This window comes from Drosophila mauritiana, chromosome 3R (assembly GCF_004382145.1).
Source record: "Drosophila mauritiana strain mau12 chromosome 3R, ASM438214v1, whole genome shotgun sequence".
Classification (NCBI taxonomy): Eukaryota; Metazoa; Arthropoda; class Insecta; order Diptera; family Drosophilidae; genus Drosophila; species Drosophila mauritiana.
The window spans coordinates 19,177,674-19,198,150 of NC_046670.1; the positions used below are offsets into that span (position 1 = coordinate 19,177,674).

The 20,477-nt window shown below is 43.5% G+C and overlaps 2 protein-coding genes across 4 annotated transcripts in view; both read left to right on the top strand.

Annotated features, from left to right (window-relative positions):
• LOC117145703 overlaps positions 1 to 20,477 on the top strand; it is a 158,531-nt gene that overhangs the window by 80,762 nt on the left and 57,292 nt on the right. The gene's annotated exons all lie outside the window — the stretch shown is intronic.
• On the top strand, positions 5,118 to 10,504 carry LOC117145702 (poly(A) RNA polymerase gld-2 homolog A). Its single transcript, XM_033311444.1, has 4 exons — positions 5,118 to 5,339; positions 5,403 to 8,179; positions 8,444 to 8,710; positions 8,773 to 10,504. The coding sequence occupies exons 2-4, from the start codon at positions 5,606 to 5,608 to the stop codon at positions 9,955 to 9,957; spliced, it is 4,026 nt and encodes a 1,341-aa protein (XP_033167335.1). The 5' UTR covers positions 5,118 to 5,339; positions 5,403 to 5,605; the 3' UTR covers positions 9,958 to 10,504.

A 20,477-nucleotide genomic window follows, 5' to 3' on the forward strand; every position in this document is an offset into this window, starting at 1 on the left:
CCTCCTCACCAGCACTTCCACTACCACCACCCACCACCCTCTTAAAGTATCTGGGTTATGAGTGGTTTAATGGCAACTCGCTCTCGTGCTTTGTGCAGCTTTGTTGGTCGTTGGCTTCATCCAGCTTGAATGCTTTCTCTGGCTGGTTAGTTCTGGCCAAGTTCTGGCGCAGGAACAAAACTATTTCCTAAGCTGCTTAGCGAAATGTCTAATGCCTTGCTTAGACAATTGCTAAAAGGAAGAAGAACTAGCGTAGAGGAATTGTAGCAGACCATAAGAACTGAAACTAATTTCTTTGACAAATAGAAAGAGTTGAAAGATTCAAAAATATATTAGGTAATCAGTGTATTTCCCAAACAGTGCCTGTAATTCCACCACTAATTAACCGAAATTTTGAAGTACCAAAGTAATAAAGCACTTTCCTTGATGGCCTCTCCACAATGCCAATCAAATGTGCGGCAAGAAGAAGTCATTTCCTACTTTTGCATAGGATGGGAAAGAATATTCGCATAATTATGACTTCAGAGCGGTTACAGTCTGGCAAATTTTCCATGTGAATGAATTTCGCACAATTACACACGCGTAGGCAGAACCACAAAAAAAAATTGAACTGGGGGAGTGAGCACATGTCGGCACATGACGAGAAGGCAGATCAACTTCATTCACAATTAAGCTAAAAATACAAGCCCCCCAGTTCGCTGAATATAATTTATTGTCAAGTGCAGAGTCACAACATTCAAGATGTGTAACAGTCGCAACAGTCCCAAATAATTGGGCAGCGGGGAGCACCACAGCAGTGGTGTGGTCGTCTCGTCTGGTCTGGATCAGGTCTAGGTGTAACAAAGAAGAAACTCTGGGAAATACGCAAATACGTGGGGATGGATGGAGGTGGAGTCACGCTGTCGCTCACAGAAAAATACAAACAAAAAAAGACAGGGAAAAATGGAAAAGGAAAGAAATAAGGCAGAGGGCTGGGCAAATCAACAACGCAATCTTAATGAAGGCAATAATTCAAACAAAATGCAAAATTCAGCCGGCAAACTGAAGGAAGTCACGGCGAGTCACTCACTTCACAGCGAAGACAGCGTTGAAAAATTACCGCCCAAGAGAAAAATTCCTTGTTGAAATTAAATTTTTACAAAATCAAATAAAATCCAGCGTGTGGCAGTCACTCACTCAATTTAATTCCCTGGGCTGCCTTGTTGGTCGTTCCTCCCCCGATTTAGTATACCCCTTATTAATTAGTTTGTATATTTTTGGCATACGCGGGGAACGCAACACGAAATTGTTTAACATTTTATCCCGGCACATTAAGTGGCAACATTTGTCAATTTGTTTTTCGGTTGTAATTTTTGGGCCCAGAGCGGTTGGGTCACCTCCGAATCCATCGGACTCTTGGGTGTTTTGTGTGTAGTTAATGGCCAAACATTTGCCTAAATAATGAGGCACCGGTGTATTGCTTTGAATTCGATTTGGCTTGATTAAAAATATATTTCATTGTCGAGACCCGTTGGCTGTGTAAGTGGGTCGTAAGTCGTCAGTCGCCGGTGGCCAGTGGGTGGATCACTTTAGAGGCGATTGCATTAGCCTCACGAGAAACAACAGCTGAGAAGCTAATCAGGCAAATGTGGCACAGTTTTCGGTAAGGTGAATTCATTAGTGCCTCCCATACTCGGGTACAGTTCGTTTTGGGGGGTAGGACCAATGAGTGAAGTGGAGTCGTAAGCCAGGTGGCATTGAGTAATGCCTTTTGGAGTGACAAAACATTCGGCAAGAAATTTTGATAATTTGAAAGTTAAATGAAAAAAAGAGTATTGTATCTTTGTCCAAAATTAATCCCTTCATTAAACCCGCCTCTATTTTTCAATACTATGTGTTTTTTTTATCCCTTGCCTTAATATTGTATTTTAAATTTAATCCGCTTCCTTGTTTACTGAAATCTAGCTCGCATAATTAAAAGTGAAAAACGAGGGAAAATGAAAACGCTCGCCTATTTCCTGTCGCCCAGCAATGCAATTTTCACTTTTTTCCGCCGTGTCGCTCCGTTTTCTCATTTTGTCAAATAGCCTCAAGGCGGAAAAGGCAGTTGGTAGCTGGTAGTTGGAAGTTGGCAGGAGGGCAGGGCAAACTTTCGAAATTTAACGCCGGTCACAATGGGGCAGCAACCCACCCGAAGGAATCGCCGACTGCCAGCCGCAGTGGCGGAGAACAATTACTACGGGTTTTTCGCTTTTTCGGTCTTATGCAAACAGGAAACGCATAATGAACAAAGTCCGAACGAGGAGCTCAGCTCAGGAGTCACTCACTCGCTTTCGCCTGGAGTATCGAGAATGGAGAATGGAGCACGCGACTCCATGCCCGGACAAGCAACTCCGGCTCCTGGCCGGCATTCATTCATTCATTTTTGAGCGGTTTCGTGGTTAACAACCGCTTCCTTATCCTTATTATTTTAATGCCTGCGGCAGCATTCCATCTTACTTACATTTTTCTCCACGCCGTGTTGTGGCTTAAATATTTTAACTACTGCCAGAGCTACTAGTTGGCTGTCTGTCTGTCTGTCTGGTTGTCTGGGCCGGGTCTTGGTCTTTGTGCCCGTAATTGGGGTTAACTGCGTTCAGCAGGTGAGCAGGTGAGGAGCCGCTACCATTGTGTGTTAAAGTGTGCCAAAAGGAAAAGTACAATTTTCTGCCGCACTCATAAATTCTGTCCGTGCTGGAGTTTAAATTTTGTTTTCCATTTCATTTTGCTTTTCTAGCTTGCGGGCGAGCAATTAACTGCAATTGAAAGTGAAATTGAATTGGAATTTGTTGTGCCCCTAAAATGTAAGGCGTGCTTTTGACAGAGTGTCAGAGTTGACACGCATGTTGAGAAAATTCAATTAAAAATTTCACTGCAATCGGTTCGCTGTCTGTCTTTCTGTTTTTCGCCAACTCATCGTCGATTCAGTTGATAATTATTTTTACGCGCCGAGTTGCAGGGTAAAGTGCATTAAAAATGCAAATGGCGACACTTTGCCACTTTGATGCCAGTGTTGTCACGTTTCCCGTTTTATTAATTTATTAAATTAAAAACAACGCAAAAGGAGGCAACTGCGCACCGCCGTCCCCACTCTGGCATGTGTAATTGTAAATTTATGAGCGTGCCACAAATAAAAAGGAGGCTCCAGTACTACACAGTACCACAGCGCAAAAAAAGGACCAACGAGTTCAACTGGGGCGCACTGTCAATCGTGTTGCATGAATTATTAATTATTTGCTTTTCGCACACACATCCCGATAAAGGGACGGCGATTCATGCCACAGATACAAAAATATACCGCGGCACTGTTGCAATGCGGCAATCGGCTGTCAACTCCGCCACTTTGACAAGGGAAACACTAATAAAATTATTAACCAAAATGGCAAGAACACAAAAAAATAAAAGGAATTCGTTACGTCGTCACTGATTGGCAATAAAAAAGAGAAACCGAAATTAGTTTAATCTAATTACCTGCCACGCTTTATTGTCTTTAGCACAACGAAATGGATTTTCGAATATAAAAAGTCAATGTCTAGGATTTTTGCAGGGCCGCAGAAAAAATGGAAAGTACGTATTTCGGGTGGGTTGGAAATGTGAGCATCCAACCCCGGGGACTCACAGCTCTCCACCCCTGGCCGCTGCCTTATTTATCCTGCGTTTTCCCCCGGGGACACGGGCCATGGCATTTTCCTTGGCTCTCTGTGAATTATTCAGACCTTCAATCGATGACTGGCTGCCCGAGCATCTTCATTGCATAGTATATATATACATTCACATATATATATACAGCACACGCCTCCCGCCCCCTTTTTTTATATCCCTCAGTGCTGCTGACAGTTTATTTGCCAAATTGCTTGCATGTAATATGAAACTTTTTTTGTGCCCATTTCTGTTTCGAGGCTAATTTTTAGTTCGGCAAAGGGATCCCAAAAAAAAAAGTGTCTTTGGGTGTGTGCTAAATCGAAAATCTGTAACACGCGTCACACAGCATTAAATGAGAAGGATGTTTTATGAGGCGGAGGGGGTTAGTCCCCTAATATGGCATGACTCAACCGAATTCCACGTAGAATTTTATGGCAGGGCGACCAATCTTTGTTGGTTATCTCTTCACTTGACTATATACACTGCGAGAAAGCCTATGCTAGCCTTGCTGTTCACAGAATAGTTCTGAAACCTTTCCATTTATATATGTTTTAAAATACATTTTTGACAATATGTCCAAATTTGAATCACCATATAAACTGTTTTCTAAGTGCATCTGGCGCACCCCATTGTTCTGCCACTGACCATAATTCACGGAAAGTTTTAAATTTGAAAATCTGGCCCTGAGAAAGGGGCATAATGCAGGCAGAGCACAGTTATTGTTGCGTTATAAATCTAATTAGAATATGTGAGCGTTTCGGGGCCCGTATCTGAATATGCACGTAGACTAAACCAATTCCATTCAACCTCCATTCCCTCCCCCCTTCCAGGGGCTCATTTCATATGCTCACCGCATCTGGCCGCATCTGAAAATTGCCAATGGCGCCGTTGCGTCTGGGGTAATAAATTTGATTTGTTTCAAATTACAGGAGAACGCAATTTCTTCTCCTTCACCATCTTTCGGTTGCATTTTTTCGGCTGAGCCGGCAAATCGAATTGAATTTTTGAATCCTTGGAACTGCGGTTGCTTTTTGTGGGCAATCTTCATAATTTACATAAGCAAATCAAATTGTAAACGTAATATGAAGACAATGGAAGCGAGCGGAAAAGGAGTCTGAGCCCAGCTTTGAATGGAACTATGTTAAGTGGATGGCGCAGATTCTCTCTTTTTATTTTCTTCTTGTTTTTGAGAAATGTGTCAGCTTTTTGCAAAAGCCTTCTTTGTTTTAGTCAATGCGTCGTAGGGGAAATTTAGATCAAGTGGTAAGTGGAGAAAGTTAAAAGGATTGCCACCCAGAATGAAAGAGTGTGAATACTTTGAAGTAAAAGTGTTCAATAAGTGTGCCACCTGTTTTGCCCAACACTAGAAGACAATCGATTTTCAGTGTGGCATTAGACGCACTTACCAATACTATTACACAGATTCCTATCGAATTAGGAATGACAAGCACTTTTTTTTTTACTTGTACGAACAGTGAACAATCCTAGTGAAAATTGTGTTAAATTTCTGTACCAACTGTGGTTGCCATCTGAAAACGTTTTCAGGATATTTTTTGTAACAACAGACCACGAAATAGGCGAATTTTATTTACTCAAAAAATAAAATTGTGGAAGCAAAACAAATTATTGTAGATCCCAGGCATTAAACATAATGAAGCCCTTTAAACCGGACCATTAAGGTATGAGGAATGCGATAGCTCTTGTAATATATATTCCCTCATGTGGGTTTCTGGCTTTTCCAGAGCTCCCGTTTCCAATTGCCCACCTTAGAGCCCGAAATTTCGAGGCTCCTTGTCTGGCCTTCAGTTTGCTGTCAACTCTTTGCTTACTAGGAGTGACAGATTGAGGTACCGGACACACAACATATTCTTTAGTAATCTGCGTTTGCGTACGCACATATATAGATATATGTCGTTTGGATCGTGATTAGGCCGTATCGGTAGCTATGTCCACTGCAATGGCAATGGCATCAGCGGCATCCTCGAGTGCCGCGGCAGCAACAGCAACAACAACGGCCATTAGCAACTCCACAAACACTACAGCGTCACCGGCAACAACCAACACCACGAAGACCATAACGACATCAGAGGTGCCACTGGAACCAGCTTCAAATATGGCTCCCATAGCATTAGAAATCGAAGATTCTGGAAGGAATGAGGCCGAAGATTTGGAGCACGGTGCTGCGAAACCACTCGAGCAGCGCAAAACGACAGTGGTGCACACCTGCCCCCGTCCACCGGGTGGCTACAAGTACTCCATGGAGTTTCTCTACGGGATCGGTAGTGGCATGGCCGGCATACCACTGAATATACCAACGCCCTCTTCGATAACACATCGCACCGTACGATCCACGCCCCCCTTACTAAGCACCCACATGCCTTTGCTGACCAACATGGGCGTGTCACCACCACGTCCGTCAAGCATTCGTTACGCAGGACCTGCTGGAGGCTCAAACGGTACCACGGCAGCAGCATCCACGCCGCCATCCACTACAGTTACAACATCAAGTGGCTCTTCGGGATCGGGAGCCGAGGCAATAACAAGTTCAGTTTCATCTAGTGGCTTGCCAGCAGCGGGCTTGCCAGCTGCTCAGTTCATATGCCAGGGATATATGCCCACTGGACCGCAGCGTCGCTTGTGGCACGCAGAAAACGCTGTGTGGCAGTTTGATAGAAATTATCCTTACAATCAGGCGTACTCGCCGCCTTATGGAATACCGATGATGCCGGTGGGCTTTGAGCATCCGTATGGGCAGAGAATAATATACCCGGGCTATTACAACCAGACTCCTCCGGGAATTAATCCTGCTGCGGTGGCGGGACTGACAAGAACTAGTCGTCCGGTGACCCAACAGCCGCATATACTGACTCAGCCAGCCGTGGGAACAACGGAAAGTAGCGAGGAAGCTCCTGCGACACCTGGAAACGCTCCGCAGGTGAGCAACACGTGGCGTTACGGAAGACCAGGAACACACCGCGGACGACATGCGGTGCCCGCTGCAGCAGCACCAGCTGTGTTGCACAGAGATTCAAAGACTTTTTACAACAGCATCGGCAGTGGTGTGGCTAACGGTCCTCGATTTAAAGCACCCTTTGTGGCAAATGTCCGTAATTTTCAAGCAGGAGCTGTATCAACTGTCGCAGCCGGAGGAGCCGCAACCACAGCAGTAGTGGCCACAAGTGCACCTGCAACTGGAGCAGCTAGCTCCAGCGATCAGAACGTGGCAAACAAACGCAACCATCAAGGAGCTGCGACCCAAAACCATCACAGAAATCGTCACAATGCCAAAAAAGGAGGCAAGAATTCGGTTGCAAAAGAGCTGACATCCAACTCCTCAGAATCGCTTTCCAATTCATCCTCAAAGTCCCAGCTGAACAAGCGTCCCAGCTCTAGCTCCTCTATTTCCCCAATCAAGCATCCACATCGCAATTATAGAAACCGGATGCGTTATACTGCAACGGAGCCATCTGAGCAAAAGGCGGTCCCAACGACCGTTCCAGTAAGTAACTACCAGCCACCAACAGTTCGAAGAACTTCTAAGTTCCAAGGATCAAATGCCTATCAAGCACATACTGCTCCGGGTAGGCAACAGTCTCGTTACTACCAATCGCGACACATGGATGGCTATGTCTTTCAATCTGGACACTATATGGTATATGCAGCGGGAGCACCGCCTGTGGGATTAGGAGCAGGAAAATCACCAGTGTCAGAAGCCACCGGGGCACCTCCTGGAGAAGCAGCAGCAGCACCAGCACCAGCAGAAGCAGCAGTACGTGGAGGAGCAGCAGCAGCTCCAGTCACAGCCAGCAGCGCCACTTTGGAGGGCGAGCAGCCGCTGGACTCGGACTTTGATCAGCGCCAGGAATTTGCTGACTTGGGTCTGGATCCAGCTAATGGCGGCTTCTCCTCCGACCTGGAGCCGACCGGTATCAAGCAGGACACCTCGGAGCTGGACACTCGCTCGTGCCTGTTATCGCATCCAAATTCCGAGGTCGATGGCGATGATAATCAATCCGTCGCCAGTTTTGCTCCTGGTGTGGAGAGCGATGATTCCGATAGTGGACTAAGCGATGCCTCCGTGGAGTCGGTGGCGCGCGATATATTGGTTAGTTGTCTAGCAGTGGCCACCGGGGCTCAGAAGCCCGATCTTACAGGCCCCAATCTCGTGCCATACGGCGATATGCATTTTCTCAAGGAGCTGGACAGAAAGAACCCCCAAACCAATGGCTACAGATCACACAGGCCATATCATCAGTCGCATTATGCTTACCATTCGCAAATGAGTCCAAGAGGATTGAGCTGCTGCGGCGATATGTTGAATCAACACTCTGGAGATTTGGTGTTTAAGTTAGACCAGAATCAGCCGGATGGCATTGAAAGTGGGCAGAAGATTTTCTTGAGGGAGATAACCGAGCATCCTGACAACATCTCGATGGCCTCAAATCTCTCCTGCAGTCCATCTGCTAGTTCCAGCCAGAGTGTATTGGCTCCCATGGCATCCAAGTCCAACATAGCAATGGTAGGTGAACTTAAAAATCGTCGATAAATTGCTATACCTCTTAAGGGGCAAATTACCAACTTTATTTCTTCGAAAAATGATTTTTTTCCTTGCGTCTGTTTGTCTGATAGTTAACTTTATAAGATTTACGAAATAAAATCTTGCATTATTTTTTTTAAAGAAATAAATGTGGAAATGTCCCTTAGAATATATTCGGTTGCCGAAAAAAGCTCTCGCACCTTTGGCAAATTTGTTCATTCCACACTCTTATCCTAATCCCCAAAGCCAGAAGAAAACAATGATCAGGATGAACTGCCCTTGGTGGTTCACAATCGTTATTGGCGCGAATTCTTTGGTTACACGCCAGCCGATCGCTTTTTACTCCGAGCCAAGTTTGTGGAAATGAGACGTCCACCGAAAGTCATGGGCTGCAAGATCAAGTGGGACCCCTTATCCCAGTCCGTTTGGAAGAAGTTCCTCGAGTCTCAGCAGACACGTCACGTTTATAAGATCAAGATGCGACTGTGGCGTGCCATTTACACAGTGGCCATGGTGAGTTCAGTTGGGAGTATTGAGTAAAATGCTATAGTTTTCAAATAATTTACGATTTACAGAAAAACTATCCAAGATACGGGCTTTATTTGGTGGGCTCATCCATTTCGTACTTTGGTTCCAAGTGCTCGGACATGGATATTTGCATGCTGGCATGCACAAATCCTAACGTTGATCCTCGCACGGAGGCCGTCTATCATTTGCATGTTATGAAGGAGCTGCTGGGCCGCACGAATATGTTTCAGGATTTTAATTTGATCGAAGCACGAGTGCCAATACTGCGATTCACCGACCGATGCCATAAAGTGGAGGTGGACATAAACTTTAATAACTCCGTTGGGATTAGGAACACCCATCTTCTGTACTGCTATTCCCAGCTGGATTGGCGAGTTCGTCCGATGGCCTTGACCGTGAAGCAGTGGGCCCAGTATCACAACATCAACAATGCCAAGAACATGACCATATCGAGCTACTCGCTCATGCTAATGGTCATTCATTTCCTGCAGGTTGGAGCAAGTCCTCCGGTGCTTCCATGTCTGCACAACTTATATCCGGATAAGTTTGGTCTTCTGCAGCCCAACGATTTCGGTTATGTGGACATGAACGAGGTGATGGCTCCGTATCAGTCGGATAACAGCCAATCCCTGGGTGATTTGCTGTTGGGCTTCCTGCACTACTACAGTGTATTTGAGTACGGAAAGTATGCCATCTCGATACGTGTGGGTGGTGTCCTGCCCATAGAGGTATGCCGGGCTGCCACTGCACCCAAAAACGATATACACCAGTGGATTGAGCTGTGCATCGAAGAGCCATTCGATCAGACGAATACAGCTCGGTCGGTGTATGATACGGATACCTTCGCGCGCATCAAAACCATCTTTGTGGCCAGCTACAGGAGACTGGAATCGACGAGGAATCTCAGAGCCATATTCGAGGAGTACGATGGACCCACAATACTGATGCAGCAGCCATCGGTGGACTCGGAGGTCGAACTCTATGAGGGTCAGCAATACCGTTTGCTACCGAATCGAAGCTCCTCGAGATCCAACAGCGCAATACCATCGCCACGTCCGTCAATACTAATGGTGGACAAAGCCACTACAGTCATTTGGGATGATATCAACTACAAACCAGATCCCCCATTAAGCCATAGCAACAACTATGATGCGACCAATGAATGTACTGGCAACGGCAGTCCGGTGGGACCCAAGGATAACTCTGTGGCCGACAAGCCACCAATTGCGTAAAAACTCTCAACTAAACCAAAAACACTCGGCACGTTCAAGACACACTGAAAAAGAAATGAAATATTTTTATATACGCGCTAATGAGGATGTGGTTTTTTCAGTAGTTGCCGGACGCTTTTAAAACAATTTAAATTTGACGTTGGATAATTATATAAGTATAGTAGGATAATAGCCGATTTTGGAATCACAACGTGAAATGACCATAAAAATACGCCAAATGCCTATCTCAACACAAAGTCGGTCGCAAAAAAAACACAAATATCTGCTAAAAAGCAACAAACTGTTTCAAATGTTTGCGTACCACAACGGCTAAAGTTGTTTTCACAAGCTTCATAGCAAGACAATTGCTGAAAAAAAATAAGAAAGGAAAAAAAAATCAAAGCGTGCAAAAAAATAATAATAAAAATGTAAAAAAAATCACAAAATTCAAAAATCTAAAAAAAAAATATCAGTTTTGTACAGTGTAGGAAAGCTAACATTTTATTACTACACAACTCATAGGATTTGTACGGGAATAGGTTTATATTAAAAACTATAAAAAAAACACAAAAAAACTAACAAAAAAACACGAAAAACATGAAATTTGTAACAAAAAAAAACGACAAAATTTTGTAACTAAATAATATAAAATGTAAAAAACGCGCCAATCATTACAAAAAGCTTTCGAGTTAAACAGTTGGGTTACCAACTCAACCAAGAACATGAATCTAATGATAGCGCCAAAAAAATTATATAAAATAAAATCCTTTGCCAAAATGTCGTTCGTTACTAAAATAAGTTATTATACATGCTAATGATATCTTAGTTTTCCACAAAACAGCTTACAAGTATTCTTCCTTCATACATGTGCATAAATCAACCCAATGAAATCATCCATCATCCAGCTATTAAGTCCCGAATCCGAATCCGATCCCAATCTCCATGCCTTCATTTCAACACTTGGTCTCGACTCTCTGGGGTCTCGAACTATATGCGAATGAAATTATTTAGGATGCTCAATTTGATATTCCGCTCTGATTAATTCTTAGTGGTTGCCGTCATCATCGAATATCACCCTTGGGACACACACTCTACTCTCTCCTCCGGATGGCCGAAATTCTCGCACATGTTTCAGTTTGGCAATTATCTAAGGAAATCAAATCAAATCATTGATGCAGCTGTTACGCCATATATATAGTAGGTAGATAGATGAGCACGGTGGTAGCTGATGTACACTGAATAGGAGGGGGCGTGGCAATAGTCCTGGCATATTTGGCGTCCATCGACAACTCTGTTACCATCTGCATCTGTTTCGGCCTGTCCCGGGCCCGGTATCGATGGCAACCAAAAATGTCAGTGCAGCAAATTATTTCATCAATTGCAATGCTCGATTTCAGGAGGTCCAGTCCACACAATCGATGGCCGTGCTGTGCGTTTTCGGGGTTGAATGGGTGATATGTTGGGTAATTGATATAATGCCGATGGTTCCTGTCGTCGCCCACCTAATGGCGAAAATTGTCAACGGGATTTGGTTTGGGATTTCGGATTGCAATTGGGTGGCATGATGGCTGGCTGGGTGGTTTTCGTATTGGATTGGTTTGCTGCCTGTAATGCAATATCAAATGGCAGCGATGTCAGCGTCGCAGAAGCTTCATAATCATCATCATCATCATCATTAACGCAGCCGAACAATTGTCACACTAATTTGTGCATATGTGCAAAAATGTTTGGCAATTAAACGGCGAAGCGCTGCCAGCAGTCGGCAGCCAGAGTCTCCCTCAACCATTTTTCATTCAGCCAAGTAATTAATGTCTTTTGTTAATGGTAATGCATTTGCATTCGCAATTGGAATTATACCCCAATCCAATCCAAGGGCTAAGACAATTTGCACAACAAAGGGCGCGTTGGTATGGTCGGTGGAATGCTAGAGATGAACTTCATTAAAATTTTGCACGGAACGGAAAAATTTGTGGCGCCGCAAGAGGGGCGGGAAAAATAGAGAGCAGCAGCTGGTGCATTAAAATTCCTGTCCGGGATTTGGTCTTTGGTCTTGAATAATTATTCATTGTCATTGTAATTGGCGTGCCAGGCGCTAAATGGAATCATAAGGGGGAAAAGGCGAAGAAGCTTCGGTTGACAATTTTCATTTTTCCACCATAGCCGGCAAATTGAAGTTGCTCGATTACTTGGACACTTTTCTTCGGCTTTTTTCATCGTGTTCACTTTTTTTTTTTCCTCTCACATGAGAGGTTTTCCTTTTTGTCTCGTCGAGCGGAGAAAGAGCGATTACTCCCCATGGATCTCGGGATCGGGATTGGGATTGGGATTGGGATTGGGTTTTCGGTCTTGGCTTTTATATTGTTTGGGACACGTACGGGAATTTTCATTCGATGTCATTTCAATTTTCCTCTGCTCTTTTTTTTATGGACGCACAGAGACAAAAAGGGTTCGGTTCGGTTTGGTTTGGTATGGATTGGAAAAGATGCAGCAGAGCTAGCACACAAGGACCCGACATGGGATTGCGTTTCTATGTCTCTGGGCCTTTGTTTCCTCGTTGGTCACTGAGCAACAAATTACCTGAGGCAGGTGGACAGGACAACTGAATAAGAGAGTTAACTGAACGAGTCGAGTGAATGAATAAATGAATGAGTGCCCCAGTGGGCGGGGGAATGTGTGATGTGAGGTGATGTGAGTGCATGACTGAGTTGAGTGACTCCTGATTGAGTTGGGCCACTGCAAGTGCTGCCTTATTTAAATGAACCTCAAATGCCCTTAATGCAATTTAGTTTTTCAAAAACAGCTTACTACATTTTTGCCCATATTTGTTCTTTTAATTGCAGGTAAGCTCATTACGACAAACCTTTTTAACACACCACAAAAGCAGCGGCAGCAACAACAATAATAAATAATGTTAGCGTAAGTGCTTGTCTACAATTTTAATTAGTTTTAAATGCAATTTAATGCATTTGTTTTCGTAGGTTTTTTGTTTTTGGTTTATTTTTTTTTTCGTTTTTGAGCCATGTTTTGGTTTGCCTAATGCTAAAGCACTTAGCATAATTCAGAAACAGAGAGCGGAATTTAAATTTGAAAACAATAAATCATTTCAACTTTGTGATAAATGCCGTGCATAATACAATGTAGATTAGTGTGGGCGAATTGCTCACATGTGTGTACATTCCCGCACAATTAGAAACACATTAAATATTTAAAATCCAGCGACACATTGTGGAAATGTTTTCCGTGCTCAGAACAAACATTTGGTTTTGTTTGCACGCAATTGATTTTATTTACTCTACGGCAAATGCAAAGGATCTTAGTTTAATACAATCAGCACTAATATAAATTAACATAAAAATATGCTTTACTGTTGTGCATATCGTAAGCCATTTTAGAATTTATATTTGTAGTTTTTCTAGCACTTAGAATTTATCATTCGGGGAACTCTATTTTACGATCTACCATAAAAAAAGAACTTGCGACATATGACATTCGTTTCATTCGCTAGTTTTATGACTCATTTATAGTTTGTTTTTCAGTTTCCGCCCTCTGCATTTAAAACAACTCAATTTCAGTTGCGGCCACGCCCCCTAGATAGTTAAACGCCTTGGCTATAACAATTGTGTAAAGAAACAACGACAAAAATCAATCAATGTAAAGCGCGGGGAAAGTTGCGAGGCGATAAAGCTTTAAGGCGTGTTTGAACTGTCGCTGCCACGCCCACTGCCGCCGCCTTTTCCGCCGATTCGGCAATCAAGCTCATTTATTATGCATTTTTCATATGACGGCTTTTATTTTTTCGCCTTTTTTCCCTCCACTGGCGAATTCTGGGCAGACAATTTAAAATCAACCGCAAAAAAAGCTGCATGTCCTGCCTCCTCGGGCTGGAAAAATTGTGGAAAACCACGAGTGTGGGAAGAAGTGAGGGCATTGAGAGAGAGAGATAGATAGAGAGCGGGTCGGGGGCACACACATGCCAGAGTTGCCTTTGTGTGACAAGAGTGACAACCGATGGAAACAAAATCGATCGCAAAAATCCACGCACACACAAATTACCCGCATTTTTTGTTTATGGGAAAATTGAAATTCATGCAGAGCACAGCCCTTCATCATCCGTGTCCATATCCATATCTGCCCGAATATATCTAGCTACAATCCATATCCCTGTCGTATCGCTGTCATCGATGGTCCTCTAACAAACCATCGATAAGGATTTATTTTTGCACAGTTGCGGTTAAAAATATGTACATGCATCTCAATCGAAACTTGTAGTCACCATGTGATGAAATTGCTAAAGATATAAATATATAAATTAAATAATATATTTATATAAATGTTCCATTACATGGGTATATGTCAGCAAATAGTTGTGCTAGTTATATGACCGCCACTGTAGTTCGTTACATAAATTGTTACTTTTTGGGAATGTTGAAGAGTTACGAAACGAGTTTTGGAGAGGTTCGCTTGTTTACCTGGCCCCCGAGGGTTGCCACATGCACATTTGCATATCGTTTCAAGTGCGAGCCAAGTAAAAAGGGGTCGTACTCTTTTTTTGGCGGTGACGACGGGGGTCTGCGGTTGAGTAGGCGTGGCACTGCTTATCGCCGCAACACTTGCCGCGAACGGGGGCAAGTATTTCCGTTGCCTGGGCACGCTTGTTAGTCGAGGAGCCGCCGGAAGAGGTGGTGTGGAGATATAGGGAAATGGAAAATGAGGGGGAGGAGTTGCAAGTGTCAGCTCTGCGGCAGAGTGCAGAGTTCAAGTCGAAGTTGCTGCTGGTTGTCGCTTAACGATTTCGTGTCATTTTTTGCATTTCCTTCTTGTGCTTGCTGGCTTTCAGTTTTATTCCTTTACTCCTCGCAGGATTTTCCTCCTGCGGTTTTCCGCTTTCAAGTGTGCGGCGGCGACCAGTCTTATCGCGTGCTACCTGTGTGGCACCTTCAGACGGCCACAGACTGGGAGAGAGTGATAAAAATTAAAGCAATAAAAAGTAACAAAAAATATATATATGTATAATAAGAAAAACAAGCGGCGGCTCAGGAAAATTCATACTCTGGAAAATAAATCACCAAGAAGGCGAAGCAGCAGCAGCGCCAGCAACTCGTAAATTTCTGTGGCCTCTTCGTGTACGTGTTAAAAACTTCTCACGTGTCAGTCGTTAGGATCTCGCAAAAGTGAAGTTAAGTCACAGGACTCGGGCGGATGTTCGCTCTATCTGCAATGCAGAAGATAACTTTTGCCACTGTCTGGACTGGCATAACATTTGCATTTGCATTTGCGCCGCCGCCTCTTGTCTCGATTATGAATTTTTGCTATAGTTATTTCTCGAAATGGTGAATGTGCCAGGCAGCCAGAGCCGAAAGCGTCTGCAATTAGTGGCAGGAAAGGAGACGAGGCGAGCCAAGGAGTTGTCCTCCAAGGAGTTGTCCTTGTCGCGTCGCGCGAATCCGATCAATTAAAACGCAACTTACGGATGCCGGTGGTCATGGTGCTGCAGACTGTCAGCTCCTTGGCGCTCGCCGTGATTAATTTCAGTGCCCATTTGCATGCGCCATGGTGAATGATGCCATAATCCTTGCTGGCTGCTGTCCCATCAGCAGATCCTCCTGGCTCATTCCTCGCTGCTGGTTTAAGTAATTTGCGGCCTTAACTAGAGGGCATTGTGAATATGTTAAGCAGCAGGGAAATTACTTCCACAAAACATTTCCAGCACAAGTCCTTCTAATGAGAATCCAATTCGGTAGTTTAGTCATGAATTGTAAGCAGTATTTTAGGGAATTTTACAACACGCTTTTCATTGGAGATGCAAAAGTCCTTTAGGACTTCTAAGAGAGTATTAAGTTATTCGGCTCTCTGACACATTTAAACTTTTAGCTCTCCATTCCGTTGTTGAAAGAAAGAAATTAAAAGAACTCAGAGCTGTGCTGGCAGGGATAAGGCTTAAGTGTCTGCCCGGACTCAGACTGCTGTACCTGGAAAGTCCTGCGTACTTCTGCAGGACCTGGACAACGTTGCAGTCCGCGCAGCGAGGAATATTACAAAAAACGTGCCAAACGTTTATTTAAAAGGATTTATGTGCGTTACGTGCTAAATGTGAAATAATAATTTTTCTCACTCATTCTTTTTACCCTCGATGTCGGTTTTTTCTCATTTCATTTTTTTTTTATTTTTTAATACCTCTTCGCTGCGAGTGCAGAATGCAGTTAGAGTGGGCGAGCGAATTTATCTTCGCGTCTCTTTCTGTCTCTCTATCTGTGCAGCATTAACTCAAGTCCTTTTCGCAATTTTTATTGAGCTGACCGAAGAACGCATGAAATTTTTGTGGGAAAACCCGAGGCTTTTGGACACGGACTTTCCAACTGAGATTTTTCCGACCACCAGACTTAATTGCATTTCGAGTTGCTGTTGTTGTTCTAGTTGTTGTGATTCCTTCATCAGCTCGTTGTGGGTCTTAAGTGCTGGCCGAAAGGAAAAGTTTTTCCAGTTTTCTCCGCAGCCCTCGTCGTTCTTCTTCAATTTTTTCTGTGGCTGCCATTGCCAATTTCTAGCTTTCTTCGGGCAATTTCTTTATTTGTATTGAAATCGAAAAAACGTGGCTGGGGAATAGAGAAGAGCCCAAACTGGGAATTGGAGTGGCGGATGAAATGGACAGAGAAGAGTGGCCACAACAATGGCCAGAACACAAGTCCAAGTCCGAGCCCAAGTCCAAGTCCAAGTCCTGGTCCATGTTCATTTTCCCAGTTGGGTTTCTACTTATTATGTGCTCTACCATTCTCTCTCCTACGTTATAGTGCCACCTCTTTCACGCTGTATATTGCTGCCTCTTTCTAAGGCCGTCTGTGCGTTTGCTTTGCACCCCGCACGCATATAGCATAATAATTAGGTGCAGAGTCCTGCTGCCAGACTCGTCCTGTTAATGCGAGACTCCTTCTGTCTGACTCCAGTGAGACAAAGAGGGCTATATGCTGGGCGAAAGAGACGGGCAGTTGGATATGGGTGGAGATTGGGGTCACACTTTCCACAGTTCATTTTGCGGCGCACAAAGTTTCTTAATTTTTTCCTTTGCCTTTTGTCTCTGGCAAACACGAAAAGAGAAAAGTTTTAATATGATTTGCAGTCAGACAGCTAAAAATAATTAAAGCCAAGTTGGAACAACCAGTGCCTTTAAGTTCTGTCTCCCCCATCTTCATCTTGCTTGGGTTCCTGAACTTTACTTAGTCATAACTTATGCATATGCATCTTGGCCTCCAGGAATTCGCAGGATAAGTGGGCGTATGTGAATAGTTTTGCTCGTAGGCTTCGGCACTGTAATAAATAAATATGTTGTTAAGAAAAATGTTTTCTAATATAAATATAATCATAATTAAAACATTTCGATATTTTCCGCAAGAACAGAATTTTTATACAACAATTTATATACATTAAACAAAGTGCTTTTGTTTCTGCTTCACCCATTTCTCCCATTTATAATTCTTTTGTCTGTCTTTATCACAGTTTTCTTCAAGACTGCAACGCGTATTCGATGTTCTGTTTGTCAAAAGCAGGTTTCCTTTCTTAATTTTCTTCCGCTTTCTTTTCGAGTGTAGACAATGTGCTCCTTTTTTAACTTTGCCTTAACTTTTCTTTTTTTGTGCTCAACTTATTACCTTAAACTTGGCGAAAAGGTTGTTGACTGGCTGCAATTTGTTGACACAGACAGACGACTTCTAAAGTGGGTGTAAGGATATGGGCCTGAACGTGTGTGTATAGGTGGTACATGCATACATATATACATGCTTAAGGTGCGTTTGTGTGAGAGCTGGGGCTGTTGTCCTTGGATGTGACTCTTGGGCATGTGCATGTACCCAAGAAGTTTGCAAATTGAAATTCATATGCGAAAAGTGTGTGTGTTTTTGCGCTCTTGATGTCCCTGTCCTTTCTCAGTCATTGTTTTGCATTTGTCGAGTGCATTAAGGAAAGCCTGGATTTTCGTCGCAATTTTCATTAGCAAAACGCAGCACTCCACTCTGTTGACCACGCTGCCATTTGCTACTTGGTCTATTCCTTCTTTCTTTGTGGTCCATGCGCCTCCCTTTCTTGCAGTGTCGAAAGCTTTAAAGGCGCTCAAGTGAAAGTAATCTTCTGCATTTTATGTTTGTCTAATTCAATTAGGGCAAGCGAGAAGAGATATAAAAATGGAGAATGAATAAAGTGAAATAAGGACTCGAAAGGAGACCAGTATTTACCAAAATATTCAGACCACTGGCCAAATCTTTAAGATTTTTAAAGCCTTCTTCGCGTCGGAATTAAGTTACGTTGCTATCTCTTCCGCAACGCTGACTAAGGCAATAAAACTTCAATTAAATTAAATAAATCTCTGTAAAAATGCGCAACTTTTCCATCAGTCTGGCCGTAGGAGAAGGAGCAATCAACAAACAGCCTGCGGTCATCATTAAATGTCTAATTTATTTCGAAAACAACAACAACTAGAGCAACGGGAGCAACAACTTGGCCGAACGAAAAGGGAAAACTCAGTTTTTACAACAGGATTTTCCATTTTCTTTGGCCAGCGCGTCGTAAAAATTGATTTAATAAAACAGGCACGTTTCCATTTGAAGTGCTGTAAATTTTAATTTAGTTGTTGCTTCTCGCACAGCTGCGACACGCCCACACTTTTCCGATGGGCGGCGCTGGTTGGGCAGGAAAACATCATCAAAGCTGAGAGGAAAACTTTGATAGAGATCACACGACGGCCTTCATTAACAATGGGGAAAAAAGGGAGCAACAGCAGCGGGCAGCGGAATCGCTTGAAACGAAACGGAAGTGACTTGTAAACCATCCTGGTTGTCATTTATTTTCTTTGTTGTCTTGTTTATTATTATCTCTTATCATTGCAGAAGTTCCACTTTAATGAGTTTTATCTAAGAGGTGGGCGTCGTCTCTGAAATTGACTGCCATTTTCAAAGGCCGCGAGCTGTGGGCACACCGAAAGAAAATAAGAATACTTGGGGGCAATCGAATGGAAAATATGCTACTGTTACTTTGTTATTTGCTCGTCGGCACCTGGCCCCGCTCCAAATGGAATTTATGAATATTTATGAGTGTGACAAAAGTTTTGCGAGACCTGTTTAGTTTCGCTCCGTTGTTTATTTTATTTAAATGCGCCTTCAGCTATGCAATTGTATATTAATTCCCCCGACTGCCTGAAATATTCCCGCTAGACAGCGACAAATGCTAACTGACAAGACAATTTCGCTGGGGTTGGCTGGCTTTCCGAGCAAAAGTTTTGTCGGCTGGGATAGAATGGTTGGTTAGGTTAGAGTTTGGCCAGGATCCCTAGCAGCTGACAGCCTTGGCAACAACAGCAAATAAATACGGCAACAGCGGGCTACAGCAAAACTTGCCACTCTGACACACGTTGACATCGAATTATGCAAAAATGGCAAAAGGCGAATTAAAAATGCAAATTCGCATCGACCAAAGTTGAAGGACACCCCTGAAAATATATACACAAAACTTGGCCACCGGGTGGGAGACATGGAAAATGGGAAATGGAAAATGGTACCGTGGGGGAGGAGGGTCTATGTCCAAGAACTAATCAACTCCGCCTGACAGTCGTCGTGGGCTGGAACAGATCCCAGGCTAGACATTATTTGATGATGCTTGAATTGACTCGGGCAACTCAAGTGGAAATATCACATTTCGGCTGGATTTTTGGGTGAAAATATTAGCCAGGAAAATGTCCTTGCTGCTGGCTTGAACTTGATTTTGCGCTGGAACGTGAACTGAAATGATAATTGTGCGCTTATCTAGTGGAAAATCTTTTTGGAAATATTTACTTAAATTTAAAATATGAAATTTTGTTTTGTTTGCAACTAATTCAACTTAAAGATATATACTTATTTAACTTGAGCTGCCTTCTACATTTGAATGTGAAAACATTTCATTATTTCCATTCATTGACTTTAGTTGGCAGCTCACGCCTACGTTTAGTATGCGCTTCAATTGAAATTGTTTTGCGGGTGGGTTTATTCATGTGATTGTCATTCGCTTACGCATGAAAATGCGCTCTGGCGTGCACATGAAAATAAATTGAAAAAATACCTTTGCTGCTTGGATTCTAGTCGGCATCTTTGCCTCAGTCATCGCTTTGTCAATCTGTCGGTTTTCATATTTTCAACATTTTCCCAACAAAATAGCTTAACTGCCTGTGTCAGCTGCATGCGGTTGTGGTGGTGCGGAATGGGGCAAGGTGGTGCGCGGTGGTGCGCGGTGGTGCTCGGTGGTGCTCGGTGGTGGTGCCCCCAAAACCCAATAAGTATGCAGTAGGGTTTGCCATTGTCAACTGCCTCTGATTGCTGGCTGAAATGCTGCTGAGCTTCTTACCTGACATTACGTATACGCCATGCTGTGTGTCGCGGGGAGTTTTTATTGCTTTCGATTTTCATTTTGACTGCTCGCACGTGCGGCGACACGACAAGGTTTTTCAAGGAAAATCCGAGAGAGGGAAAGAGGAAAACTTTCCAGTTCGATGGCGTAAATTTTCTTTAAGCATTATTTTATTA

Bases quoted from the DNA above. Each gene is read 5' to 3' on its own strand.
- LOC117145702 (XM_033311444.1), top strand. From the start codon at position 5,606: ATGTCCACTGCAATGGCAATGGCATCAGCGGCATCCTCGAGTGCCGCG. The intron at 8,180-8,443 runs GTAGGTGAACTT...TAATCCCCAAAG, and splicing joins CCAAGTCCAACATAGCAATG to CCAGAAGAAAACAATGATCA. The intron at 8,711-8,772 runs GTGAGTTCAGTT...TACGATTTACAG, and splicing joins CCATTTACACAGTGGCCATG to AAAAACTATCCAAGATACGG.